At 40.8% G+C, this 23,261-nt stretch overlaps 1 protein-coding gene across 2 annotated transcripts in view; it reads right to left on the bottom strand.

The window, feature by feature from the left end:
• SHROOM2 (shroom family member 2) overlaps nt 1–23,261 on the bottom strand; it is a 117,435-nt gene that overhangs the window by 31,807 nt on the left and 62,367 nt on the right. The window contains exons 3-5 of one of the 2 annotated variants that reach the window (XM_041472441.1): nt 13,164–13,295; nt 5,256–7,896; nt 3,177–3,280 (exon numbers count right to left, since the gene is read on the bottom strand). In XM_041472441.1, coding sequence (XP_041328375.1) covers nt 3,177–3,280; nt 5,256–7,896; nt 13,164–13,295 — 2,877 coding nt within the window. The remainder of the gene's footprint in view (nt 1–3,176; nt 3,281–5,255; nt 7,897–13,163; nt 13,296–23,261) is intronic. The other variant, XM_041472442.1, reaches the window with a different exon arrangement.

Below are 23,261 nucleotides of genomic sequence, written 5' to 3'. Positions count from 1 at the left end.
AAACGATGAAATATTTTCTGTAGCCTGTGATCTCAGATATAATTTTTCACTTTTTCCAGTTGTTCACTTTAACAGACATCACAGGAACAAATTAATAGAGCTAGGAGTCAAATGTTCTTAGAAAGTAAATAAAGGCAATGGCTGTAAACATCTCTGGTAGATGGCAATCTTAAGAATTAGATCATAAAGCATGATTCTTTTGATGCAGAATGACTTATGTGTGCATGTCATACTGCAGGAAGCCAGAAACTACTGATCAGAGCATCCATTCCCCTCTTTAACTTTCTGAAAGTCTATTTCAGCTTAGAAATTGTGGAGATTTTTATAAGGAAGGTAATTATACAATCTGTTTAAGTAATTTTACAAATGCAGAAAGAGAGACATGTTTTAAGAAGCACAGACTTCACATCCATAAAAAGGTAAGCTTTTGTAACTGACTTGAAATAGAACAAGTGGCACAACAAAAATAAAAAAGCAGCATTTTTTTTGTTTTACAGATCAGCCGAATTGTATAATGCTTTTATGCTGTCCTAAAGTTAAGAACATCCATAGAATCACAGCAACCCCTCGGTATAAAAATACTCATCTCGTGTTAGATGACTGCACCCCTGTAAGTTTGTAACAAGAGTGGTTTGGTTCTTCCATAAGAGATGACAATGGCTCCTATGGACCACTATTTTCTCTTCCTACAAAAGTAATACCCTAAACTATTAAATACTGCAGTTCAGAAGAACACGGTGCAGCTCTCCTAAAAAGGAAGATGAAACAACCTGAATTCATTGGAAGCACTCAGTAACCTCAGAGTGGAAAAACAGAGCTCAGAGATGAAGAGGTTCACAAACTATCCTCATCAACTCAACATTCACCCCGCACCCCCAATTTTTCAAAGTACTGTTAATTTACGTTTTACAATTGTGTGCTAAAAAAGAACAGCCAAGAAAATACTGTAGCAAAATGCTCAGGAGGAAAAAAATATCAAACATCTTCATTTTTGTTTGTTTTTAAAAAGCCATTTGCTGTTACAATATTCTAACCCTTTTTCATTCCAGAGTCATTTAAAAAAACTTGTATTCCCTATTTCTGAGGAAAATAATCAGGGAAGCTGTAAATGGTAGCTATTCAAAGTTTATTTCAAGTTAATTTTTTTTCATTTCTCAGAACAACTGAAGGGGAGGGAGGCCAGAAGCACCCTGTAGTGTAGGACAGTCTCTAACCTGGAAAAAGCACCCGTGGACTCCACAGCACCTCTCAGCTTGGGTTCCTGCAAATCTCATGCCCACAAATGCACAAGGGGCATTCCTGTGTTCAGCCCCATCACACTGACTTCGGTAGCACAAAGGTCACCAGAGCACACAGGTCTCAGTAGCACAAAATAACACCTGCCAGCTATTTAATCCAAACATAAATTTTAAAACAGAGTATTAAATATGACCATAAGGAAGACCTCAGATTTGGTTACTATTCATGTTCTAGAATATACCCTGAATTGGGTAGATTTGCTAATCATTTGCAGATTGCTAGATTTTAAAAAATAGAAAGCTAAATGCCTTTAGGGCAGCTCAAAAATCATAAAAATCAATCCATGCCATGAGGCCAGTTCCTTTTGAGCACAAGAATGCCTTGTAAAAAAGGAGCACACGGAAATATATATTCTTTCCCATAAGGCAGCCATTCATTATCACGCAGTGGTAGTCCACAACACAGGAATTAAATGCCCAAATGAGGGACTTTAATCAGTTAGTTTTTTGAATACAGAAGGCATATCAAGCCCTTGCATATCAATGTTGAGACAAAGACTGTGAAAAAGACCATTTCACAAAACCTTCTGTAATGTACTAAAAAAGCCAAATACCACATCTGAAATAGTATGTCAAAATAGGGCTCCAGCTGAAAAAAAAGTTACTGCAGCTGGTGCCCAGTCATGTGATTTTCATGGATTCCATGATTATAAAGCAAGAATTGTGCTGCACAAACACTGCTAAAATGCTGGCGTAGGAGTATTATTCACAGGCTTTTGTGACTCGGCTTCGGTGCTGCTAGATGGAAATCATTTCACTTGTCCAGAGATGCTGCCCGCCCACAGCAGCCCGGCCGCTCCCGGCTCATCCTGCCCCTGCCTCCCCACCGTGCGGGCACACTTGCACCCTCGTGGGCTGCTCATTTTGGAATCGCTACCCTAAGTACAAAGGGCTACCAAAAACTAGAAAAACAGGGGGTGGTCTCTTCAGCTAAGCCATAAGCAATGCAAAATACAATCATATGAATCCACAAATAAATACCAACTTTTTAAAAGGTTTTATGGTCACAGCTAGAGTGTATGTTTGCTACAGTTCATAATTTCCTCTCCCTTGAGAGATTAATACCACTTACAGAACTGACGAAAGCCTACAGAGGTTCTTTTTTCCTGTGCATGGGTTCCCTCTGTTATAAAACCCAGAGCTGTCAGACCTGGTAACAGCAGTGTGTGCACAATCTCAGCTCGTCTTCAGCAGCCGCAAAACCAGCGACTGCTGAAATCACTGCTTACACCACAACGGGGCCAGGATGAGGACAACCGTCAGCATGCTAGACATTTAGAGGATTTTAACTACACTGTGCATACAGTCACACCTTTGAAAAGGGCTTGAAAACATTGTCTATTAATTAAAACATGAATTAACAGAGAAAATCGGAGCTCTTCAAACAGTAAAACAAACTTTAGTGTCTTCTATTCATGCACTGTATTCTGTGTAAAGGCACAAGAAAAGCAAAGGCCAATTTACAGCACTACTATGTTTCAGCAGCATGCTTTTTTGCCAAGGATAATACTGGAAATCTCTTTTGGGAAACCCCAGGGCCCCATCTACCCACGAAAAAACCCGTAACTATCACACAAATAATTCACGCATACAAATAAGAAACAACTACCTTTGAACAAACTACAATATGCTCAACACTCAACAATTTCTTTAAGCTCACACTAGAGTCCCCAGAAATTTCAGTCCCAAATTAGTTCTATCATGCACATTGAAGCATTTGGGGAGAAGGAGGGAAGTAAGGGAAGAAGGCACTCTTAAATCATCACAGCAGAACTTGCAGTTTGAGTCAGGGAAAGATCAGATCAGAGAAATTTGTCAAAAAGATTGGTCAAAACCAAATCTTTTAGAGAGAGAGAAATGAAGAAACACTGTACTTACCCTACAGTGCAGTTCCTCTCATCCAGTTTGTTAATGTTAGAGAAAATACACTCCCCATCTTCATTTAAATCCTCTGCTTGCCTCCTTACTTCAACTGATACTTCCTAAAAGAGGTTTGTAGTACAAATAAGAGACCAAGTCATCATGCTTCAGACTCCCAAAAAATCTGTGATTATGGAACCTCTTATTTGTGGGTTTGCTCTGTTCAAATATACATGAAGTCAACAGCATAGCATGTTTTAAGCTTGTTTGGTTTTAAGCAGTACAGCGTGCTCTGCGACCTCCTGCGCTGCACTCCCGACCAGGCTGTGCTCGCGTTGCTGTTCTGCTTTGCTGATCTACAGAAGAGCTTAACATTTTTATAAACGTTTGCAACTTCCATTTGGCAAAAACAAACAAAAAAAAAGAGGCACAGCAGTTGCAGAAGAGTTGCTCACATTTTAGGAGATGCAAGTATGCACAAGATTGTGAATCCCCATGCGAGTACTTCAGTTTCTCAGTAAAACACCAACAGTGCTGTTCCAGAACGTTATTATCTCCCTATCTTCAAACAACCCCACCCAAAGCATAGCTTTGCATTACAAACACTGAACCTACAGGAAATTTAATTGCGCATTAGCACTGGAATAATCTGAATCATATATGCAAAACAACATCTTTATTTACTTCAGTCTGTTGTAAGCATCTTCAATGCACTTATCACCATATTTTCCAGGTGCCTAAACAGGTGTCTGCTTTTTGCCCCAGGAGGCCTATACTGAACTTAAGAGCACTGACTAATAAACCAGAAATGCATACAGGGAATAGATTGTATGATTTTTTTTTTTTTCTGCTGGGTAGGCAATTATTTAATAATTCAGTGAATTTAATTTGCCAAGTAACTTCCAGGTGAATATTTTCAGTGCTTTGAATCCCTATCCTTGTAAATTATCTGCATAGTAAAGTCTGAGTTTTAATGTAGAGTTAAAAAATAACTTTTGACAAACTTAAAGACACAAAAAACTTATGGAAAGACAGTCCACAACTTTAAGAGATCAACATTTTTGTTTCTCTTTGAGCTATTCCCATTCTACTCCATGTCTACAAACACACACACCCCCAGAGGTGACCTGTGTATGTCTGTATGCATTGTTTTTATCAAGAGGAGAAAAATAAAGAAAAAGTAATATACAACTACTTTGCTTCAATTCTATTCTTGCAGAAGACGAAGTTCAACACAGGTTGAACACACTCTGACTCCTTATACATATCAGGCAATCTCATAGTAGCTTGAACAACATCTTTTAACATAAGAGAACCAAAGAGACTTGGTTTCTCTGTTTACTTCCAGTGCTACCTGCCAACCATTGCCTGGCCCTGCTTGGTTAAAAATTAACGTAATATTTACTTGCAAGTTGAGCAGACTTTTGGCATCTCTCTAAGGAATAAATGTATACATCTTAAATCAAGCAAACTTACGTAAAACAAAATATTAAGCAGTTTCATTGTTGCTGTGGCTTTAACATTAACAGGCATATTTGTAATCTCTAAACTTTATCAGGCAGAATTTTTGTCCTATGTGATTTTGCATGAAGCAAGTTTAAAAGAAAAGAGGAAATCCATGGAAATTATTAGAACATTAAAAAATTACACAAAAGTATGTGTTATTGACATGTGGAACACTTTTCTTCATAGTTTCAGAGAATTTAAACAGGGAATACAGCCACACCAATGAAAACAGGGAATACAGCCACACCAATGAAAAAATAAGTCTGGGTGAAAATTGCTTTGAACCTTCAAAATCTGTACTGTAAAAAAGAGGGTATTAGCAAAGCAATCATGTTTTTTTTTCCACCTGACTACAGCACACAAGAAATTACTTTGTTCCAATTGCTCTTGTGCAGCACAAACTTCGATCTTCCTCATTTTACTTAAGACAGCTACCTATAACATTCACTCCTTTACTGAAAAACAGCAAACACCATATTACATAGTGTTCCTAAATCGGAGATTTTCATAAAAATTCTCTTTTCCCCTCCACTCCTCTACTGTCCTCCACCACACTGGGCAACTTAAAGGATAATTCAAAGATACTTGTACCTGTTTGTAGAAATCAGTGGAAGGGGATGATCTGGACCTCTCATGGGTGTATTGGGATTTCCCATGCTGTTCATGGCCTGTATCGAGGATATTATCAGCTGAGTGGTACCTTCCTGAGCCCCTGGGCTCTATTGGCTTCCACTGCTCCTTCCATGATGCCTCATACTCTGCAAAGGTTCCCAGGCGCAGTGGCTGTGCAGATTTCCCAATCCTCTCAGCAGCCCTATTGCTGCTGCTGTGTTGGACACTATCTTTTGAAGCACGAGCAGTTTCAGGTCCAACAGAGGCTACCTGACCTCTTCTCTCATACCACAGCTCCTCTCCCTCTTGTGCTTTCCTATCTGGCCTCTCAGGCTGTCCCTCTGCTAGACCATGGGCACCTGGTTTCTGTGATGATTTTCTAAATGAAAGCTTACTTGTTTCTTCAAAAAATTTCCACCTGTCTGCAAATGAGCCCAGGGCTTCTTCTGATATGTTTGGATGGCAATGAGCATGGCATTCATCCTCTGACACGCCCACCTCATTCATCTTCTCTGGCTCTGAGTATGACTTCAGTTTTTGCTCTGTTGTGAACCTCTTCCTGGCTCCAATCCGAGAAACGTGATGAGTGGCACTCCCTGTAGGGTTTGGTTTGGCTTGTGTAGCCTCAAGGAATCCAGAGACATCTTCAGAAGCCAAAGCCAGTAATGAAGAATTGTAACTACCAGTTTTCCGCTCAGGGGACCTGGGGAGATATTCAGCGAGGCTGGGCTCCAAGTCCCGACGTTTGAAGGATGTTGCGCTGAGAACCTTGGCCTGGGCTCCCTTGAGGTGATCTTTATAGGCGCTGGTAAACTTTGTGTCAGGGGGCATGATGACGTTCTCTGTTGAATCTGGTTTCCAGGTGTCACTGCATTCCTCTGTTTCAGATGACCCTACTAGCGCAGCAGTACTTCTACTTTTCTGCAGCTTTGCTCTTCTCATTTGGATCTCATTTCTGAGGGTTGTTGCAAAACGATCACTCCTTCGTGCCTGCTTAGACAGGTGAGTGTCAAATGACGTCTGTCGTTCTGATACCTCTTCTGGGTTGTTGTCAGACTGCTTTTTCCCTTCCTGAGCTAAAGAGTGCAACATTGGCGTCTTCTGAGGAGAAATCTTGCTACTCTCATCTTTCCCCCACCTAAAATCTTTCTGAGCAGATCTGTTTTCAGTGGTAAGGACACAGCCCTTTACATACTCCTGCTGACCATGGCTAGTTTCACTTTCCTCAGAGGTGTTCTCACAGCTTTTCTTTTGTCCAGATTTTTCAGTATGATTGGGTTTTCTAGATTCTTCTACTACAGCACACCTAGCATCTCCCTCTCTGTCCACTGGGTAATGACTACTGTTCTCACACCTTGTCAGTGAAGATTCAATAGATTGTTGAGGTAGACAGTATTTTGGGCTTGGGGCCATTGTAATAACTGCAGAATTTTCATGAGGTCCAAGTGACAAATCAGTTCCCACTGCAGGTTTCCAGCTGTCATCCTTGAGTTGTAGTGGCTTTGAGCTTCCCTGAGCAGGCTGTTTTGCTGTCACACAATAATATCGACTTTGTCCACTGTTGTCCACCTTCTGTTCAGCAGCACTGTTCAAAGAGGAAGTGTTGAGCAGACTGGCTTGGTTTGGACTGTAGCCATGAAAATGATTTGTAGTTAACTCATGAATACCACTGTAGGACAGATAATGTTGCTGATCTTTAGGTGCAGCTAAGATTCTTGCACTGGGATAAAAGGTGCTTTCATCACTGTACTGGTGCTGGTGGTGGTAAGAGTAAGCAGACTGTGCAAACCTAATGTCGGTGCTGGACAAGGATGGCTGCAGTTTGTTCACAGTTCCTGCATTACTACTGTACCTTTCACCAGCTGAAGAAAAAATGTGTTCTGAACTGAGATCAGATTTGTAATTTGAGCTGTTGATCCTCCTGTCACATGCTCTGGAGGGCCGTCGCTGCTGCTCTGCAGTTTCCAAACTCCAGTCACTCCTGGGCTGAGATCGGTTCAGGGCTGTAAAGTGCTGCGTGCCGGCACCCTCTGAGTACATAGGGCCCTGGGCTTTCTCGTGGCCCTTGGTGGCAGCAAAGCTGTCACTACGAAGAGGTGGAGGTGGAGGGGGAGGAGATGAAGACTTCTTCTTATCAGGAACGTACCAGACAGGTCCGAAACTGGATCTTCCCGAGCTAGTGAGCTTGCCATCTGGGTGTTCCTCTGTTCTAGGACTTTTGTTGTTCTCGTATTGGATGGGAGCTGGCAAATACCCAGGCTTGTCCTCTGTTCCACTGCTGTCACTCAAAAACTGGCCAGACTTGCTTCCATGCTTAGCAGTCTCCCAGGGCCCCACTTTGTAAAGCATGTTCTCTGTTGAAGAAGTGTCTGCATTGGACAGAGTGTGGTCAGGGGTGCTAGAACTTGTGGAGAAAGACCCATAGGCTGAATCCCGCTTACTTTGGCTCCCTAGATGATCAATGCTACTGTTAGACCTTGCAGAAGAAAGTCTTCCATACTGGGCTACTTGGGGAGTGTGGTCCCAGCTGTCCATACTTCCCAAAGAGCTGAATTGGTCAGAAGTGCGATACAGACTTGACTGATCCCATGAGTTTGACAGGTCATGAGAAGAACAACTACTGAAGGAAACAAAACAAAAAAAAAGTCAGAATAAATATCAAAAATGTCAAATAATGTCACAACATAATTATAACCATCCATTTTACTAATATTGGTTAAATCCATCTGCACAGCAGTTAAAGACACACAATCTAACAAAACCAAGTTTGAACACTAAGCCAGGGCTCCAACTTCATACTCCACCACCAATTCAAAGCTTAAAAACTTAGTAACTACCTCAGCTTCCCTATGTAAGTTTGCTGGTAAGTAATATGCATTTATCTCCTTGAAGGGTTCCTTGTCCCCCTGCAAATTGTTGATTTTGCTGACTTTGCTTTTAGAAAAAATTAGTTTGAGATCCATTAGCTCCCTCTTTCCTGGGACCAACACCAACTTATTTTTCAGCTTATTTTCCAGGCACCCCGATTCTTCCAGCTGTTAAACTCACATACTTCCTCTCTTCATTGCTGAAATATGACTCTAAACTTCTTCAGCCCATGATGTTATTCCCTTATCAGTAAGATACTCCAATAAAGTTATATCCACATCTGCCTATTTGTTTGGTGTTTTAACTTTTAAGCAGAGACACACTAAATGCATTTGTCTCAAATACCACCTGCACAATTAACCTTAGCAGTGTGGTTTCAAATCACTCTCAAGTTGACACTCTTAAAACAACATTCCATTCCACCCAGTTCCACAACATTGGCAGGAAAACTCCAGGAGGAAATGCCAAAGCAACAAGCTCTGCATGGCCTAACAAACTTCTAACTTTCCTTCAAGAATCCTTGCTGCCACCAGTTTCTCCCTACCATTCGTTCCTCTATAAAAACATTGTCTTTGACACGGTACTTTCTTCAGGTCTTTTGCTAAGGACACTATTCCAAAATCCTGCTGCTTCTGTTACCTTCCTTTCCCATGAGTTTTTTTTCACTTCCTTTCATTTATTTTCTCTCTCACAGTACCCACCTCCTGTCAATCCAATACATTGATGCTGAGATGACAGTCTTGCCAATTATTCTCATCACATCTCCCTGTTTGAACTTCACTGGCAGCTCCTCCTGCTTTTATATACCAAATTCAAATTCTTGTCTTTGCATGCAAAGCCCCTTGGTAGAAATCCCAGAATTATTCCACTTCCCTGTAGCTATAATTATATGAAGCATCTATCAAATCTTGTGCTGTAAAGAGACCTGTGAAAGCTACCAATGAAATTAGATCAGTCCACATTAAAAAAAAAAAAAATACAAAGAGAGATATAGGTCTTTTCTTCTGTCAAAAATACTGCAGAGATCAACTCAACAGTTCTTTCGAATTCAGTACTAACAGAATCTGGTTTTTCCCCCCTGTACTACTACAGCCTTTTAAACTTCTTTTCTTATACAACATGGTCAAAAGCAAAGATATGCTTTATGCTTATTTTCTAAAAGCATTTTATTAACAAGATACACTAACAATGGCCTCATCTTGTGAGGTTTTTTGTTCTTTCATTCATTTATTTCCAGCATTTAAAACATCTTGCTGAATCTTTACAAAGGTCTTAATTGTCATCTTAAGTGATACTGTGTTGCATGTAAAAAGTATCATGGTCATTACTAGAATTTTTTTCTCAAAGAATAATGTAAACCAGATATTACTAAGAATTGCTGATATTCCCACTCCCTTGAGCACTAAGGGGATCATAGAACCATTAAGGTTGGAAAACACCTTTAAGTTCATAAAATCCAAACAGATACTTGCATTAATTAAAAGATGCCACTTGTGCAGGAAAGCCTTGGTTTACAGGTCTCATGTAAATCTACTGGTATCCAATGTGAAGCAGAGATATCATCTCTGGAGGTCAAAGCCCTGCTAGAAAATGCCTAATGGAAACCCAGCAGAAACAGCAAGCACTTTAAAGAAGGACAGGAAGGTTTCTAACGGCATCTTACTACAAAGCATGGCCTCCTGTGGTCCTAAACTGCAGGGCAATCCTCCTGTGAATCCTGACATGGAAGAGAGTACAGAAGCTAGTTCTGCCTGAGCCTGGCTGGGATCCCAGGATAACCTTCCCTCAATGGCTGTTTTAGAGCAGATTCATAGAAGCACATACACTGCTGGTCAAAGTCAGGTAGATGAAGTCCAGGAATAATCTACAAACACCACAAAGACCACCCCTTGGCCACATTGGCCAGGAAACACCCTTCCCAACCCTGGGGCTTGAGCTTCTGCTCCTGGACCCTTACAGAAATGATCTCCTCTCAGCAACTGGATGAGATTACAAATCTAACTGCCCCAAAACCTCAGTTTAGGTAGCCTTCTCAAAGCACACTTGTCCCACAGCCACACCTGTAATACCAGAATGAAGCAGAAGAGGCGATTGGGTTCATCTGCACAACAGGGGCACAGAAAAAAACCCAAATGCTCCTCTGTTATAGTATAACCTACTGCAAGAAAATGCAGCCTTTAAACTTTCAGCAACTTAAGATAGTTCAGTTACACTCCTCCCAGAAAAGTGCACTCAGCCTTAGTTTAGGATGGGCCAGGAAAAAAGTCTGCATGATGTTATTAAGGTGAAACTTCTGCGAAAAAGACAGAAGACTCTCAGAGGGAAATGAAGGCACCAAAAGCTTTACAAGTTCCAGCTCTCTAGCCTTGCATGAGAGGCATCTAGACCTAGCCTAGCACTCCCTAAATAACTTACAATTTTTGCATTAAAGTCACATGATAAAAAACCCATACATATAGTGCTGGATGTGGAGAGGTGGGTTCCAGGACCACCCTCTCTCCTATATACTGGTACAGCCTTTTCTGGGCTGTCTTCCTCTAGCTTCATCCACCTTTTCAAATGTTCAAATTCATCAGGCTGGTAAAAAGAAAGCCCCAGCAAAACCAACTCACCAAAAAAACCCTAAAGCAAATCAAACTGCCCATACCTTAACCTAGCACTAGACAGTATGGACAGTCCTCAAGGGGCTGTTTTGGCCAGCTGTGCCCCAATCCATCAACACAAATAAGTGTTTTGAGTGCCCCCTCTCTCCACTGCCCCCTCTCCCCACGAACTCTCCATGTTTTGCAAGTGATTTAGTGAATTTTCAAACTCACAGAGAGAATGCAGGTAGGCACATTGAGAAGAGATTTTAGGCTTTGAATACCAATCTCAGATGCTTAGCTCAAGGAAGGACACAAAATTCCAGAAATAGCCCAGGGATGGGATGCCTGGGCTAGAAATGTCCCCTCCTCGGGCTATTTCCATTCTCTCCTTGCATACTGCTGCTTTCAGCTACTGATTGCTGTGCCTTCGGATCAGCTGAGCTTTTTGTGAAATGTACTTGTAAAGTGGGGAATCTCTGAGGCCGCTCACCTTTTTTTGCAGATCAGCAAGCCCAAAGAACCACACTCTGCAACTGAGATCCCCAAAGTATCAGAGTCCCTAGGCTGCCACTATGGGAATGTTGGGTATCCTCCAGCAGCAGCACGGTAAGAGCAGCTCTGCCACTGAAAGTCTTGGACAACAGACACCAGGGCTGACAAATCTCCCAAATATATTGTCTTTTAAGTGGGCAGCACAGGTAGTGAAGGGGTTTAGGATGGCAGTGACCTGGGAACTGTGGTATGAGACTGTGCTAAGGCCACATTCAGCAGCATGTGAGAAAATCTCTTATTTTTATTAGTATTGGGGTCTGCCAGCAGTTGTGGCTATTTCTGATATGTGAGGGGAGAGGACTGCTCTATTCCCATCCCCTCTTCCCTTACACCCACAATTCCTTGACCAAACCTCATTTCAAACTGGCATGGAACCATTTTTTTCTCTTTTTTAAGTACTGGGACACACCCAGCTCCTATCAAAATACACCTTGAAACACATCTTGTAGTATTTTACTTTCACAAGGTACAAGGACAACCACCAGGAAGAGCAGGAAGCATATAATGATTTACAGCTTAGTATAGAAGACTCATTAATAGTAGAAATACTCTTTAGCAATAGTATTGTAATGAGGAACCCTACAGAAGATTTTAGAAATTTCAGAATTTCATTTCGATGTACAAGGACTTTTACTGTCTTAAAATCTATAAATCTAAATCAACCCATCTACATGATATTTAAATACAAACTTTAAATCAGTGTAAACCAGCATAAATTGTAATCAAAGTTTCTAAAACTTCTGCTAATAAAGACATTTTAAAAAAACCCTTTTTGTCAACTTTATTCAAGGGCAGACAGCAACTTATCTTAAAAACAGTAGGGAGCTCCCAAAGAAAACAGTGTAAAAACATTGTGAATGTTCATCTAAATATAAAAATTAGATTAAAAAATAAAATAAAATACTGAAGTATTAATGTTTTGTTTTGTCTACCACAAAATATTAACCTCAAGAAGTAATGATTCAGCAGAGAATGTACAGCACTAAGTATAGAAAACCAAAGTCTACTTCCCAAACTGGTACTGCACACCAGACTAATTTTCTGTAATGCTCAGTGTAACTATGGCCCAATGGGAACTGAAAAGGAAAAAGTAACAAAAGACCAAAAAAAATAACACCCCCTCCCTCCCAAAAACCAATAAAATGTTTCATGAAAATCATAAAGAAGGTCACCTAGGAGCAGGAAACAGACAAGAACCTGTGACCAGACACAAACAGGCGTTACCTAAAGGTTTAGAGTTTCACAGCTAAAACTGCCTGGGTGCCAGCCTTTCTTCATTAATGTTGAATGTGACCTAACAAATATTGAAGTGCTTTAAACAGTGACTGAAAATCATCAGTCTTATTACCTCTCTAGACAAGCAAGATTACAGATGTAGGGAAGGATTACAGAAAGACAGTTTAACTAATTACACCAGTAATACCTTAAAAAAACAGCAGTAAAGCATTCTGCATCCTCTCTTTAGAAAAAGCTCTTTTAACTGTTTGAAACTGTATTTTTATTTTCTTTTCCCTTTCCTATTTCACTTTATGAATGTTAATTTTGATGGTTACTTCGCCTTAGGATTTTACCAGTGGACATTGAAAGGAAATGCAGAGCAAGAAGCATAACCTTGTGACTGCCTTTAAAGCTAGTTTCTTACCTTTCAATCTTTACCTTTTGTGATGCACGTATCACAAACTGTTTCAGAAATCCACTCATCCACACGTCAAACTTCCCCACCTCCCCCTTCATGCACTGCAAGGACAGGCAACTCTAAAGAAGTATAACACCACGATTCTGTGCTGGTTGTTTTTAAAAACAAAGCCCTCAGCAACATGACCTGCGTTATTGTAGCTTCGCTGTGAGGAGCTGAATGTGTGCAACTGAAGCAGAGACTCACCTTGCATGGTAGCTCGAGTGCCAGGAGGCGCAGGCACTAGACGAGGGAAGGCGTGACGTGGCTGCCTCAGGTTGACTTTCGGTAAATTTGGTTGCGTGCCAGGAGTGTGGCCTGCAGGCTTGGTCATTCCTTCTGAAAACAACAGAGGCAGAGGGTGCTACTTAATGCAAACAGTACAACAAGGTGATATGCAGCACAAAATCTACCAGGGTAGCAGTAAAACATTTCACAGATAGGACAGAGGCATAATGACTTTAAATGACAGCAAAACTTTCTACATGCATGCATGCCAGTTTTGAAAAGACATCACCATTTCTTTAAAATGCTTGAGATGCAGTGAAATGACAATTTTTTTTTTTTAATGGGTGGCAAGGTGGGTGTTTTTTACAAGGAACACAGACTGATAAATTTTAAAGTGCCTGACAGATTTAATAGTTAAAGCCAATATTAGACTTAGAACTCTTTTACAACTTGACAACAGTAAGGCTTTGGTAAGATTTTACTGCAGGTAGGTGCATATGGGAGGAGCTGAAGAAATGAGTTAATGACAGGCAGGATTAAAGCCATGTACATTGTTTCATAGAAGTTAGTGATACAAGAAACCATATTAACTCCAGGCAAGTTCTGCTTCAGCTCTTGAAATGTTTGGCATCCCAGATATGCAGGGAGGTTTTGTTTGTTATGGTGTTTTCTGGGATTGTTTTTTAAAGAATACATCTCAGTTCAGTGAATCATGTAAGTCCCCAAATATTTACTTGGATATCACCTCCAAATGTTCCTGCTCACCTAACAGAAGAGATCCCTTCTAAGAAGTATCAACAGTAGATTGCTGTTAGAGCTTTGCACCTTAAAAACTGTTTTGAAAAATTGCTCCACACTCCTCTACCCCCTTCCTTCTGCTCAGGAATTAGTAACTACAGGTTGCATTGGTTTCCAAGGACTTGCTGTTTGTTACAGCTCTCAGCACTCATGGAGTAAGTGCATTCTTTTTTCCCTAAGGTTAAATAATAAGCCTTCTGGGTGGAATCCAGCTACTTCTGTTTCAGCGAGCAGATGCCAATTACAGGCCATTTGTCTAGACCCTCTCACTTGGGAATGAAGCAGGACCTTCTCTGAAAGTAATTCATCCTGCCCTTCTTGGCTCATCCTGGAGGAAGTGTAATTTAAAATTTAGATGTAGTAGAGGTTTGACAAATCCCATCTTTTGAAGTCTGAGTCTGAAATAAAGGCTTATAGGACCAGTAGTTGTTAAGATTTTTTTATGCACTTCTGTACATTTTTTTACTCATTCCCCCTTTTTATAAATTTGTCTGTTATCAGACTGCCACTGCATTTAGAGACCAAAACTAAAGCCAGTATCTTCAAAACAGGCCAGCTCTGAGTAGACAGCTTTTCACAGTGTATTCAGGAAGGTCTAAAGAAATCAGTGATGAATTTCCAAACTCTGCATGCAGAGAATAACAATTCTACAGGGAAACTGTAATTTCACTACAAAGTGTAGCACCATTACTGTCACTAAAAAAAAGAAGTAATTGTTTCCATAAACAAAAGCCTACTCTTCTCAGCATGACTAAAGAGAAGAAGGTTAAGCAGAGCATCTCTATTTGCTTTTTCTTGGTAGGACATGACATTCAGAAAGTGGAGGAGCTCCAGCACTCTCAGTGCAAACGAGTGCAAAAGATTCTGCTCAGCTGTATGGTGCTGGGCTCCAGACCACCCTTGCTTGCTCCAAGCATGTGTGCAGGTATGGAAAAAGTTATGATTCCTCTGTTCAGCTGCACAGAACATCACATGAACTTTCCCCCCACTGCTTATCTTTAACAGTACTGACAACAACTCAGCAAACCACCAATACCTGGTAAGTCAAATTCAGTAGATCTCAAGGCATCGATTCAGCTGAAAAGGTTTATCTTTTATGAGACAATTACTTTTCTATGATGTACTGCTAAGGAAACACAAGACTAGGAAACTAGCACAATACAAGCAGTGTAGATGGAGCATAAGGAAAAGAAGGTTGGGAAGAGGGCTTCTGTGACAGTTTGGGCTTGACAAATGGCAGGGGGAATCCAATCACTGGGAAGAAACAGAAGGGATGCACATGTAAAGTCAGTACTGTACCTCATGGAACTTGTCAAGATCTTGATAAGATAGTTCCTCGCTACATGAATGTCATTTTCAGAAGGCATTTTCTGTGCTACAATATCCACCACCACTTTCATCTTCCTGAGCAGTCAAGCAAGGGGAGGAACAGACATAGACTGACTGAGTACAGACTGAGCAGGGGCATAAGGCAAGTCAGGTGGACAAGAATTTACAAGTTCTGTTGAATTTTCTGGTTTTGTGGCCACACAGGATTTTTGAGATGGTTTTGGTTGGTTTTTGGGTTTTTTTTTTTTTTTTGGACATTATGGTCTGAACAGCCTAAAAATACTGGTGGAATACCTAGAAGGAGGAATCTCATAGACATCACAGACACCTGCTTTTGTTGAGAAGTTCACAAAATGATGAAAAAGTAATTCACCATGCACAGTCAACAGTACTTTCTGATAGTAATTCTAATTAAATGGTAAGAATCTATCCTGCACTTCAATAAACAATTTTTTCTAAAAAGTGGACTGCAACATAAATATTGATTCCAAAACTCAGCAAATGGATAGAAGGACTAAAAAGAAAAGATTCAAAGATTCAAAACAGGAATATTTTGCAGACAACTGAAGAAGCTGGAAGCTGAGCATTTACATTCTAATGTAATACCTCCCTGTTACTTCTGAGTGACAGAATGAGATCATCTGAACTTACAACTCAGAAAACCTCCAGCATTAATGGAAGCATTATTAAAAGCATTTCATTGAAAGTATCTTTCTACCAGTGCTTTTACAGAAGCTGCTGGAAAGAAAATGTTGATAAGCACAGAAGATAGGTCACAAAGGAAAAAAGATAAAAAGCCAGCAGATACCACAGAAGCATGCGTTTCCCCAGCACCCCCTTCTCCAACAGAAATTGTATCATTCTTATCTACCAAACAGCATCTCTGTTGTAACCCTGCCATACAGGCTTTTGCATCTGGAGTAACCAAAGCAAAAATGCAACAGGCAGTTCCAGGGGGCTGTATCCAGATGAAAACCAATTGCTAGAATTTATTTCATAGAACAACAAAATCGTTTGGGTTGGAAGATCAGTTCACTCAGTTAAAATATCCCTGCCATGGACAGGGGCACCTTCCACTAGGGCAGGTTGCTCACAGCCTCATCCAGGCTGGCTTTGAACACTCCCAAGGATGGGGTATCCACAACTTCTCTGGCAATCTGTTCCAGTGCCCCCCTCCCCCCCTCCAAAGAACTTCTTCCTACTATCTGATTTGTCTGGGAATGTTTCATTCCAGCCCCCTGCTGAACGAGCAAAGGCCCAACTGCTGGCACACAGCTCAAGCCCGGGGCTGCACCTCTCCCTGCACACAGCGGCAGCCGGGCAGGTCAGAGGCGGCACGGGCCGCTATCCCAGGCCGCACGGACGGGCTGTCCATCCCTTCCCAAGGGTCTCTTCCCTTCTTTCCCGGCCTCGCTCTCCCTGCCCCGCCCGGCGACCCGCGCGCGCCCCCTGCCGGCTGCCTTGCGCTGCACCCCGGGAGGCCCCGGCTCCGGCCGCCGCCGTCATTCCCGGTCTGTCGCCTCCTGCTGCTATTGCTGGGATTGTTCCTCGTCCCAACCGAGCCTCCTCAGGCCGGCAGAGCGGCACACTGTGCTATGACCACACGGTAGTGGCTTTTCTCCTAGCGGCTGCAGCACTGGGACTGCAGAATTTCGCTCCACATCCACAGTAATCACGGACAGCCAAGGCTCCCCACAGCACATCTAACCAGAAGGGAGCATTAGTCCAGTCCTTGCAAATGCAGCGTCACCCGCTGTTCATCTGTATCTGCTGTGACAAGAAATAAATCACAGAATCCATCAAAGAATGGTTTGGGTTGGAAGAGACCTCAAAGATCATCTCATTCCAGCCCTTCGGATGAAGGCAGGGACACCTTCCACTAGACCAGACCATTTGCTCAGAGCCCCATCCAACCTGGCTTGAATGTTTTTAAGGTATGGGCCATCCAAAGCTTCTCCAGACAACCCATTCCAGTGCCTCACCAGCGTCAAAGCAAAGAAGTTTTTCCTAACACCTAGACCTACTCTCTTTCAATCTGAAGCCATTCCCCCTTGTCTTGTCACTATATGCCCTTGAAAATAGTCTCTGTCCAATTTCTTATAGGCTTCCTTTGGGTTCTGGAAGACTGCTATTACGTCACCCCAAAGCTTTCTCTTCTCCAGGCTGAACATTCCCAATTCTCTTAGCATTTTCACATAGGAGAAATAAATAAATAATAAAACTCTTCACCCTCCATTCACTACAGTGCAACTCAAAGCTTTTCAGAACTTTGTTTTTAAAACAACCCAAGTTCACTTTTCCAAGTGAACTTGCAGCAGGATGTCCAAACTACTGGCAGTCATTTTAAACCTTGTCTAGAACCAAATATTTGACCTAATCCCAGTGCAATTAGCTACAAGACATGCCAAAGGTGCAAGGTTAAGGAAATGCAGAAAAGGCTGCAGCCCTGAGATAAAATGCAAACCTGCACAAGCTTAAAGGTCAAGTGCACAAATCACTGGCATTCTCAAACAAGCAGCACACTTGAGCACTGCACTGCAAGGTAGAGCTCACAAGGTGCCCTTAGATTGTGTCAAAGCCAAATAAATCAAACCACTGCTGCTCTTGTTTGTCTTTCAGAAACAGAACCAGTTACAAACACTGCTGCCCCATGGCAGTCACACAAACTGCCTAGGAAGAGTTCAGTTTTTGCAGTGTCCTCAGCAAGCCGCTCACACATTTTTTTTTTTTTACTCCATGTACAGAAAATGTCTAGAATTTGTAGTGACAGCACAGGTGCTCTTGTTTGTCTGCTTATAAATCCCAAACAGCTTCAGAGTTCTCAGCTTTCTCACCTTCCCTCCCTTACAATAACAGCAGGTTAGACATACCAATACTTCATTAATAAATATTTTTTAGTCTATCTGTATATGCTGGGGGAACAAAAGTCTTCCCAATCCAGGAGAGTTTTTTGCAGTTCACCAATCTTTTGTTCAGTAAATTAGAACACAATAGAAGACCAACATATAATGTAATTAACTGGGTATGCAAAAAGCTACTGCAAAGGAACTGCTAAATCAACGTATTAACATTGATTGGAAAACATGTTTGGATTTTGTTAGTCTTCTGAATCCTTGGTAGGAAAAAAAAGGAGGCTGAATACCACTATGAGTCTGCAGTTACCTACAGGGGCCTCGAATAAAAAGAAACTGACAATGTAACTGTTTTTCATTCCAGAAGCTGTTATATGTATTTGTCACTGCAGATTTGAAGAATTCATCCAACTGTCTAACATGGGAGCTCATGATTAGAACTGGATGATTTTTCTAAAATGAAGAATTTTTTTTTTAATGAGCACTTAATTTGATCTTTCTTCTTACCCTCCCTTTAAAACAGACAAACAACATTCCTTTCTACAGAATACCAAAGGAGTCATCATCCGATACAAAGATATTCAACATTATCTATCTCAGACAACTATGTTCACAGAATTCAAATTACTTCATACTATGTTAGTCAGCACTGGCAGATCTATCTGCCAGGGAAATATGGAAATGAAGTATCTAAAACCTGGCAAAAAGCTATAGCCCAGCAGCAAAACTCTATAAGGAATGTGAATGGTTCCTTGTGCCATTCTCAGTTATTAAATACATGCAAGTTATCCTGATTTAGGCTAAACCAGTTGTTATCAATTCCATAAAAAAGCTCTTCACACAGTCCAATACAATTCTCTGCTTTCTCTGCTCCTTTCCCCTTGCCATTTTCAGTGTTGTCCTGTCTACTGACATAAAGGTACATCTATAGCTTTGCATGTAACAGCAGACCAAGTGAGGAAAAAGCATCCAAAGCTTGAGGTGAACACTTTTTCTGAACAGTCTCCTGCTTTATTTTTTCTTCATTTATTTAAAAATAAAGGAAGGTGGTAGGGTGGTATGTATGTCGTATGTCAGAAGAATTATAAGAAGGAAGAAAAATATAGAAAGCCCTCCTGAAAATTTCCATGCAGAAATGGTGTATGAATGGATTTCCCAAATTAAAAAAACCTTCCAGAATATATTTCAAAGTAAACCTTCACTGTCACTTATACCCAATAGAGATTATATATATATATATATACACACACACATACACGTCTCTCTATATAGACTCATGCATAGATTTATACATAAATGCAAAGTGACTTTTTAGGCTTTTCTATTTCCAAAATATCCACACTTTCTCTGACCAGGCTGATGGTTCTGCACTCCAGCCACTGCTTTTTTGGTCTTACCAATATACTGAAGCACTGCTAAACCTGTCCCACTACTCACTTATGTACTCACCTCCATGCTGCTTGCTAGAACATCACAGCCTCAGCCACTTGCTTTCCTTTCTCTTAGGCCTGTCCTACTGCCTTTCTCTCTGATTCAGTCTTAGATGCCTCAAGTTCCTACTGTCCTGGGGCTACACAGCAGCAACTTCAATGCTTTTTCTAAAGTACACTATGTGCTACCACACAGACTGTCCATCCAGGAGAACTTTAAATGTTCTTTCAAGTAAGGACAGAAGATACAGTTACTGCATGAGCCCCTCCAAAAAGCCAAAAAACAGGGCTTTCCCAGGAGAGGCAGAAACATCAGGACTTGAAATTTTAACTGTAGAGGTATCCCACCCTCACTTTATATTATAGAGATTAAACTTAACATGTGTAAGATGTCTTTTCATTTCAAAAAACCCAAAAAACTCTTGGTAAATATCATCATGGCAAGTACTTTAGGGCCATGTCTTTTACCTTTGCAGATCTGCAGTGAGCTTTATAAAAACAACACATACCATCTTCTCCTTTCTTTCAGGGTCACTCCCTGAATACAAAAAACACCTGAATGGAACTCTGTTTCACATGAAGCCAAAACCTGTCTGGATTTACATCTGGCTTGTTCACAAAAGGAATGGTTAAATCAGATGCACTACAGGAACATTTAATGAAATATTTAATTAAGTAAATATTTAGAACAATACTGCCAATCCCCATTACAAACAACATAGTTATTTTCAGCCAAAAAACCCCACTGGAGTAAGAAGTAGAACCAACTCAACAGGCCCACATAAAATCTTATTACTCATCTATCTAAGAGCTTGCACTTGTTAAGTACTCTAGTACTGCTTCTCAGCCTATGCTCACAACACTTGGAATTCTGAAGTAATCTTCCAAATAAATACTGGTCACATCACACAGCATCCAGGACTCATTTACCATAACTGAGACAAAAAATGAGTGTAATACTGTAAAAAATTACAGTACTTTCCACATTAACAAAGAAATGAATAAGCTTTTCATGTAGAAATTTTCCCTTGAGGCATCTTGGTCTCAGAAGGACAATAGAGATTTGAAGAAAAATCTGCTCCACAAAAAAAAAAAAAAAAACCCAAAAAAAAAAAAACCAAAAAAACCCCACAAAAACCATCCGAACAAAATCCAAACCAACCAACCAAACAAACAAAAAAAAACAAACAAAAAAACCCCACCAAAAACCAAACCCCAAACCAAACTAACAACAACACCCCCCCAAAAAACAGAAAAAAACCCCCAAAACAAACAAAAAAAAAGCACACAAAAAAACCAAACAAAAAAAAACCCACGCACCCCAAAAACAAAACAAAACAACACAAACCAAAAAAAACCCCACCAAATCAAAACCAAAAAACCCAAACTCCCCAAAAAACTCCTCTTCTGAGTTGCCCCTTCTGGATTACACATACACGTGCATGTAAAAATTTTTACTTCTTCCACTGAACTGGGGTAGCTATGCAACCGTAATTCACTCTTTGATATACAGTACGGTTTGTAAAAAGGATTTTTATTGTCATAAAAAACTATTTTCAGATTAAAACAGACATTAGAGTTTTGGCACTTTACAGAGCTCATAATTTGGGCAGGAAATCTCAGCTGCCTTAACATGTTGGAAGCCCAGGGCATAAAGTGGTTACAGTTGCACAATCATCCAAGTAACCTCTCCCTCCTTACCTCCCAGGGCAGCTCAAGTTTCAGGTGAAATTAATTGTTAGTTCCAAGTTAAATCCTGTCCTTAATCCCCAACTGATGACTGCAGCCATAACAACATTATAACACGCAGCACTACAATCTGAAACACTTACACATCCATCTACCATTTCTCCATGGGCAAAGGGCAGATATTTTCCTGCAACTTCTTGGAGCATGAGCTACTCTCTTCCTATGCCTGTACTAACTCAGGCCAAATATTTCCAACATTTTGTTGGACTTTTAATGGAAGTAGAAGGAATCTGCATGGGCAGGTATCATGTTGTCTCTACGAGAGCTCCTATCACCCTGTGGGTAGGAGCCTGATCCGAAGAAATGCAATCCATGCCCTCCATCCCTAGGGGGGAGATGGGGACTGCAGTAAAGGCAAGTGCAAGAAGCTGGATCCTCTGCTGAGGCTGGTTCTGTGTCCTGCTTCATCTTCTGACATTTCCTTCTGTGAGAAACAGAGCTGTTTCCCTTGATTTAGTTGCCCTGGGAATAAGTACAAACCCTCATTTTGAGCAGATATACGACAGTCCTAAAACAATCACCTGGAGCTAAAGTGTTAGTAATGACCAGACAACTCTCACTTCTGGGATTCCTGGAACAGCACTGATTTTGCTTGGGGAACTAGGTTTTTAGGCTTATTTTACAGAAACCTAATGTGCCAAGATACGCACCCAATTTAACATCATTAGGCTTGAACGCTGGGTTCAGTCACTTCAAAGCAAAATAAAAGCTATTTTCCAAGCAAAATTGGAAACAGAATCACTTTACAGCAAAAACAACACAAATCTTCAATAGATCATTTTTCTTCCAGCCCAGCTCACACCACCCCTTCAGACCTTAATCTTTAGCCACCCTAATTATCACCAAGTGTAAGTTTTACAAGAGAGTAAATCTGGCAAAAGTAGAATAATAAATGCCCACAAGTTGAAACATGTGCTTCGATACACAGAAATCAAATCAGAAACTATCTAAATTTTCCAAGCCCAGATCAGTTACAATTGATGACAAAATACAGGAAAAAAATTCTCTAGTTAATATTCATAAATAGTTACTCCTGCTGCCAAAGCTTGTTTTTTTAAAAAGCTGCAGGAACTATCAGCATCCCTCCAAAATGATCAAGTAGTTTAATAACTGAATTCATCCATGCATTCTTCCTGCATAAACCAAAGTATCTACAGACAATCTCACAATAGACCACACAGATACTATGACTACATTCACATGCAAATTGTACCTACATCACTATTACTAAACTTGGAGCAGTGAATACACCTCTAACAGTGATTACTCAGCTGTTTTCATTATATGTGCTACATTTAGTCACCTTCAGATGGGAAACAAAACTGGCTTTTAACACTCCTAGGGTGGTGCAGAGCTTTGCACAAGGATGTCTGAACAACCTCAAAGAATAGAAAAGGTACTTTCATATAGAAAAAAATCACTGAGTCACACTGAATACCACATATGAGCTTGAAGTGACTAATAGAAGTCTACTATTTTATAGCTTTACTCAAAGTTCAGTGAAGTCAGCAGAAATGTGTGATGGGCTTTATGTGCTAGTGCACGTGTTGTTATGTTATTATAAACCAACAGTAATTCTTCTGGGATCCTTCCCCACAAATACAGTGGGCAGATCCTACTTGAGTAGCCCTCTCGTGTGAGAAGGTCCATTAACCTCCCTGGATTAAGGATTTCTCTAATGGAGCTGACTGGTCTGTCTGGTCACCACTAAGAAGATAGAGACAGAAACACATCCTAAGCCCACGCTGCTCCAGCACCCCACCTTCCCAGCATATATGTTCTTGAGAAGCAGGAAGCAGTGACTGCCTGGCAGTGACAAAAAATAAAAAAAAAATCCTAAATTAATCATTCAACTCCCTCTTCCCCAAACTGTGTAAGACAAGTGTATTTAAATGATTAGGCTGTTTTTCCCCCACTTT

Source organism: Pyrgilauda ruficollis, unplaced genomic scaffold, assembly GCF_017590135.1.
Source record: "Pyrgilauda ruficollis isolate IOZ18807 unplaced genomic scaffold, ASM1759013v1 scaffold29, whole genome shotgun sequence".
Taxonomy (NCBI): domain Eukaryota; kingdom Metazoa; phylum Chordata; class Aves; order Passeriformes; family Passeridae; genus Pyrgilauda; species Pyrgilauda ruficollis.
The sequence above is the reverse complement of the archived record's forward strand: the minus strand, read 5'-3'. Positions and strand labels throughout refer to the sequence as shown.